Here is a 6,371-nt window from a genome sequence, read left to right as displayed (position 1 = left end):
GTTGTTGTGACTGTAACAGGCCACACGCTAAGGCTGTCACACATGACGTTTCAGGGAGACATATTGCTAGAATCATCCTGTCCTTGACTTACTGCCTTAGTTTCTGGGCATGGTTGTTTTTGTTAAACAGTACTTCCACTGAGTAGTGCTGTTAGAGCAAGCCTGGAGGTAGGGACAGAGATATGACAGAGAGATGAGTTGCCAGGGTCTTGTCCATGTCACCATGTGCACCCTAGCTCTCCCAGAGTTGGTTTGAGACCTATAGGGCAGGCCATTTTGGTTGTTCTAGCTCAGCATTGGAGTCAGAATAGATTATGCTCACCATGGCAGAGAGAGAGAGTAAGGAACAGGGAAGAGAGTGTGGCATATAACGAGGGAGAGAGAAAGATGGAGGGGGGGTGAGAACGAGAGAGAGTGCGAAAGGGTGTGTTATCATTGCAGTGATTCAGTATTTCATTTCCATCTGACACTAAATTGTCATTTATTTTGTGTGAATCTGACCTAAGTTATTTTTTTTCTTCCATCAGGGCCATGCGTTTTAACAAATGCATCACATTTTAAAAGTACATTTTAGTAAATGCATTTATTGTAGGCCCTGTGGTTGTAGGCCCTACATTTCTGGGGTTATAGGGATTATAGTTTGCCACGTTTTCATCGTGTCCCCAGGCCACCGGACTCTTTACATCGGGGTCCATGTTCCCCTGGGGAGGAAGTCCCACCGACGTCACCGTCACCATGGCGGCCACAACAAAAACAGCAGGAAGAGATCCAAAGAGAGGGAATCTGGGGTGGACGGCGATGGCAGAGAATCACCCTCCCACAGTAAGTCTATGGGGGGAGTGTGCTGCAAAGAAGGTTCCCTGTGAAAATGTGACCAAACAACACTCTTTGAAAAAGAGTTCCAAAAGGGTTCTTTAGCTGTCCTCATAGGAAAACCCTTTTTGGTTAAATGTAAAACCCTTTTTGGTTCCGTGTAGAACCATTTTGGGTTCCATGCAGAACCCTCTGTGGAAAGGGTTCCACATGGAACCCAAACCGGTTCTATTTGGAACCAAAAGGGTTTTACCTGGAACCAACAAGGGTTTTACATGGAACCAAAAGGGTTTTACCTGGAACCAACAAGGGTTTTACCTGGAACCAAAAGGGGTTTACCTGGAACCAACAAGGGTTTTACCTGGAACCAACAAGGGTTTTACTTGGAACCAACAAGGGTTTTACCTTGAACCAACAAGGGTTCATCCCCAAAAAATTATCTAAGAGTGAACTGTAAGTCTATGGGGGCAGTGTACTGACAAAATGTTCCCAGTGAAAATGTGTGACTTGTCATTTGTTCTTGTTTCTCTGTCATTGACACTAGTCAGGTCTCAGATCTCTGTGTGCTCTTGCCAACTATCATTAATGAGCCAAAAGAGAACAGAAGATGTGATCCTGATTCAATAACGCAATGGTTCTGCAAATATACAAGGGTTATGCAAATATTGGAATTATATCACTTTGGACTAAAATCCTTTTTTTTCTCAAGTTGCTAAGCAACTGCTATTTGTCTATCCTGACAAATAGTTGCTAGCTCATGTCAAATTTCTTAAACTAAATCGGTGACCCCGCACAAAATCCATCTGCATAATGACCGTTGATATTACCGCGAGGCCAGATCGTTGGCAAGAGTGCAGAACAGACTGGCACCCAGGCTACATTGATTGGTGTCTCTTCACACCACTTCTCTGCACTCCTCTCTCTCTCTCGCTCTCTCTTTCTCTCTCTTTTTTATCCCTTTCTTTCTCTCCATCTCTCTCTTTTTCTCTCTCGCTCTCTTTCTCTCGCTTTCTCTCTATCTGTCTCTCTTTCTCTCTCTCTTTCTCTCTTTCTCTCTCCACCCTCTTTCTCATTTTCCACCCTCTCCCGTTCTTCCCCCCTCTCCACCCCCCCAACTCTCTCCTCCTCCTCCACTACCCCTCTACAGCAGACACTCCTGCCCAGAGGGTGCAGTTCCTGCTGGGGACAGAGGATGGTGATGAGGAGCACATATCTCACGCCCTCTTCACTGAGCTGGATGAGATCTGCCTGAGAGAGGGCGAGGACGCAGAGTGGAAGGAGACCGCCAGGTAACCAATCGCACGACCCGCTTCAGCTCCACAGCCAATCAGGTGTCCGTTTTTGTCTTATGCGTATCTGTTTGTGTGTGTAGGTGGCTGAAGTTTGAGGAGGACGTGGAGGATGGAGGCGAGCGTTGGAGCAAGCCCTACGTAGCCACCCTGTCTCTTCATAGCCTGTTTGAACTGAGGAGCTGCATCCTCAACGGCACCGTGCTGCTGGACATGAGAGCCAACTCACTGGAGGAGATCGCCGGTACGTAGAGTGGCGCTGGATTGGAGGGTGGCCAGAAGGTTGCCGGTTCAAATCCGAGGGTCGACGGGGAAAATCTGACGGGAATGAGTCTGCAACTGGAGAGTTACTGGAGTTAGAATATCAGGTGCCAACTACTGCCGTTGTGCTCTTGAGCAAGGCAGTCAACCCCTAACCAATCTATGTGTGTGTTCTCTCAGATATGGTCCTGGACCAGCATGAGGTGTCGGGCGCGGTGGGGGAGGACGTGAGGAGGAGGATCCGGGAGGCGCTCCTGAAGCAGCACCACCACCAGAACCACAAGAAGCTGGCCAACCGCATCCCCATCGTACGCTCCTTCGCCGACATCGGCAAGAAGCATTCCGAGCCCCACTCCATGGACAAGAACGGTGAGCTCACCAACCAACCAACCAACCAACCAATCACACACCAACCAACCAACCAATCACACACCAACCAACCAACCAATCACACACCAACCAATCACACACCAACCACAGTATTGTGGCTTTTCTGATTGTTGTGCTGTATTGTCTCTGTGTAACTTGCTGTGTTGTCTGATTACTATCTACATCCTCTCCTTTTGTGTGGGTGTGTGTGTGTGTGTCTGTGAGTGTGTGTCTTTATGTATGTGTGTGTCTTTGTGTGTGTGTGTGTGTGTTTGTGTTGTTTGCATGTATATATGTGTGTATATATATGTCTGCTTGTGTCTGTGTGCATGTTTGTGTGTTCGTTTACACATCCAGTCGACAGCTCCCTCCTCTTTTGCACCTTTAAGACGAAGACACCCCCCAAGACTGACACAAACACACGCAGACAGGCCTTCAGACAGGCCTTCAGACAGGCCTTCAGACAGGCCTTCAGACAGGCCTTCAGACAGGCCTTCTCCTGCAGGCCCTGCTCTCTGTGTGTGTGCTGCCCTCCATGTGTGTCCACCTCCACCATCACCCCTTCCCCATCTGTAAGCCCCACCCCGTCAAAGCACTTCTGCCGTGGCTGCCTCCCCTCAGATCCAGACAGCCAATCCCTGCCTTGCAGAGCTAAGCGGAGCTCTATTCGCTTCAGCTTCCACCAGGCTGTTGGCCAGGGTTACTGCCCTATCCCAACAATGGACCCAGATGAGGAGATCTATACAGGCAACTAGCCAGGACGCCTATAGTCTAGTCTGAGACTAACACTGGGCCTTTCTCAAATGGAACTCATTTAGATGTTGCAAGCACAGAAACCAGTCATAACCACTTCATTACCTCCAGTACGCCATAGATAATCTCCCTGTGTTTTCTCTAATCTCTTGGGCAGTCCCAAACCTTCAAAAGTAAAATAGTACTACTTGCAAATTCAATTTAGGAAGTGCAACGCTTTGATCACAAAGACAATCGTCAAGGCCACATTCCTTCTTTAATCTATGTAGGATTAATCAATTGATGAATTTCATCTAGATTATAATGTTACACTTAATCTGAATACAGTGCAGTATGTTGTCCAGTGAGCGTGATTAACAGGCTGGCTCTCTCCTGTCCTGATGTCTCCCAGGTCAGACTGTCTCTCCCCAGTCCCAGCCAGCCACCACAGAGGGCAAGGAACATGTCAGCCGGGAGAACAGCCATGTGGACTTCAGCAAGGTAAGGCCCCACTCATCTAGCCTGGTCGCACCATTATTTGTATGTTCTGTATAGCCAACTCGTATGGTTGTTGTCATACTAAGGTTGGCTACCAGGCTACCCAAAAGTTTCCACTAAGCACAATTCTACTTTTTTATCGACATGCAGTACATTAGCTAGTAGCTACATTACTGTGACTATGCTAACCACCAGTTAGTATGTGTTAGACCAGTGCATTTACTATGCTGTGTGACCCACTCAAAGCGTTTAGCCATTTCTCTGTAGCTCAATGAATAATAAACCCACTGATTCTAGTCACAACCCAGTATCTAGCCAGACATCTGCTGTAGCCTATTTATGACAGATTTCTCAGTGGGCCTATCCATGATCCCCTGGCCCTCATTTCAGTCGACCCTATTTAGCATATTTTTCTATCTCCTATTAGCTAAATAGGATTATCATGTCTGTAGATTGACCTCCACTTCATGAAGAAGATTCCCCCCGGTGCAGAGGCATCCAACGTCCTGGTGGGGGAGCTAGAGTTCCTGGAGCAGCCCGTGGTGGCCTTTGTCCGTCTGTGTCCCGCCGTGCTGCTCAACGGCCTGGCTGAGGTCCCCATCACCACCAGGTCAGACACACACGTTCTCATTTTATTAAAATATTGTTGTTTAATGATGATTGCGGTTAATACTATGAATTTTATTTGTTCGTAACTAAATTGGGATTGGTGTTTTTGCATTGAGTACGTTCCTGAGTGGATGCACTCTATTCAGGTGAAACCATGGTTAAAACCTTCTTCTGTGTTCTCCCTCAGGTTCCTGTTCATTCTGCTGGGGCCTCTGGGAAAAGGACCACAGTACCATGAGATTGGCCGATCCATCGCAACTCTGATGACAGACGAGGTAAGTAGCCACGTTGCAGGAGTCCTGTGTGTACTTTTCCATGCGTGGCCTTTGGTTATGTTAGCCAAGTTTAATAACACCTCATGATGACGCATACAGGTTAACCCCATTCCCTCTCTGCCCCCTCCCAGGTGTTCCATGACGTGGCGTATAAAGCCAAGGACAGGAACGACCTGGTGGCCGGCATCGATGAGTTCCTGGACCAGGTGACTGTGTTGCCACCTGGGGAGTGGGACCCCTCCATCAGGATAGAGCCGCCCAAAAATGTGCCCTCTCAGGTGAGCCTCTTCCTGGTGGTGTCAATGCCATCACCCCTAACCAGAGACTTATTTTGAGATGCATATATATTTGACTCTGACCCTATGCCATCATCTCTTAGTTTGCTTCCGACTGCATCACTGACTAAACCCTATTCGAATTTTACTCGGATTTAACTGCTGGTGTACCCCAAGGACCCCTAAATCCCTTCTGAATCCATTTGTTTTGTTTTTCTATCATCAGCTGTTTTTGGTACGTGCCAGACTGCTTGTCCTTAAAAAAGCAGTCCCGTGTTGTTGGAAGGAATGTTTTTCCTGACAGGCTATTTTAGGACAATCCCTACTAGTGGAGATGCATTGAAAATAAATTATATAGCTATTTTTGGCAAATAAATATTTATTTTCCATCCGACCTCTGACCTCTATTCTTTACCACACAGGAAAAGCGCAAGGTCCCTCCTCTACCCAACGGAGATCTGGGAGAAGCAGAGGAACCTGGTGGCCATGGAGGCCCAGAGCTACAGCGCACAGGAAGGTAGGTTTGAGTGTGTGTGTGGTGGTTGTGAGTTGAAGGGAAGTGGTGTGCATGTTTGGGCTGAGATTAGGCTGGCTGAACTGTGAGTATGATCTACAGCACTGTGGACCATCTAAGGTCCTCTTTGTCTTTCAGTCCCCTGTTTGTCTCCTCTCGGGCTCTCCCTGTCCCCAGCAGTACATCTAGCCATCCTTTAAAAAAACACATCCTTATGGGTCTCTCTCGTTCCTCAAGCTCTGCGTTCACAAAAAGAGCTGTGATTGATTCAGTGTGATACATGCATTTGGAATCATCCATGCATACTTTTCTACATAAGACCAGCATCACTTATTAAAATGTGGCTCGACAACACTGGGGAAAAAACTCTAGCTATTTTGGTAACGCTTCATTGTACAATTTGACGTCCACATACAAATGACTAACTGCATTAACTAAGGGCTGATTTGAATCTTTTATTAAGCCATTATTAGTTTGTCATGTAATCATGTCCACTTATAATACGAGCACTAAGTGTGCATTAACCTTTTGAGAATACCCCTCCCCCCCTTTTCAATTTCCGCCTGAAGACATACCCAAATCTAACTGTCTCTAGCTCAGGCCCAGGAGCAAGGATATGCATGTTCTTGGTACCATTTGAAAGAAAACACTCTGAAGTTTGTGTAAATGTGAATTGAATGTAGGAGAATAAAACACAATAGATCTGGTTTTGATAATACAATGAAAAAAACCATAC

The 6,371-nt window shown here is 46.9% G+C and overlaps 2 protein-coding genes across 3 annotated transcripts in view; one reads left to right on the top strand and one right to left on the bottom strand.

Annotated features, from left to right (window-relative positions):
- The window catches only part of LOC111971135 (sodium-driven chloride bicarbonate exchanger-like), a 20,797-nt gene extending 15,144 nt beyond the window's left edge, over positions 1 to 5,653 (top strand). Inside the window, exons 5-9 of the mRNA XM_070445917.1 lie at positions 3,877 to 3,965; positions 4,415 to 4,572; positions 4,759 to 4,846; positions 4,978 to 5,124; positions 5,544 to 5,653. Of these exons, the coding sequence (XP_070302018.1) occupies positions 3,877 to 3,965; positions 4,415 to 4,572; positions 4,759 to 4,846; positions 4,978 to 5,124; positions 5,544 to 5,642 (581 nt within the window). The 3' untranslated portion in view covers positions 5,643 to 5,653. The remainder of the gene's footprint in view (positions 1 to 3,876; positions 3,966 to 4,414; positions 4,573 to 4,758; positions 4,847 to 4,977; positions 5,125 to 5,543) is intronic.
- Positions 1 to 6,371, bottom strand: part of LOC111970880 (neuronal membrane glycoprotein M6-b-like) — a 178,180-nt gene that overhangs the window by 95,993 nt on the left and 75,816 nt on the right. The window lies entirely within an intron of this gene.

This window comes from Salvelinus sp. IW2-2015, linkage group LG12, assembly GCF_002910315.2.
Source record: "Salvelinus sp. IW2-2015 linkage group LG12, ASM291031v2, whole genome shotgun sequence".
Lineage (NCBI taxonomy): Eukaryota > Metazoa > Chordata > Actinopteri > Salmoniformes > Salmonidae > Salvelinus > Salvelinus sp. IW2-2015.
This window is presented reverse-complemented; position numbering and strand designations above follow the sequence as displayed.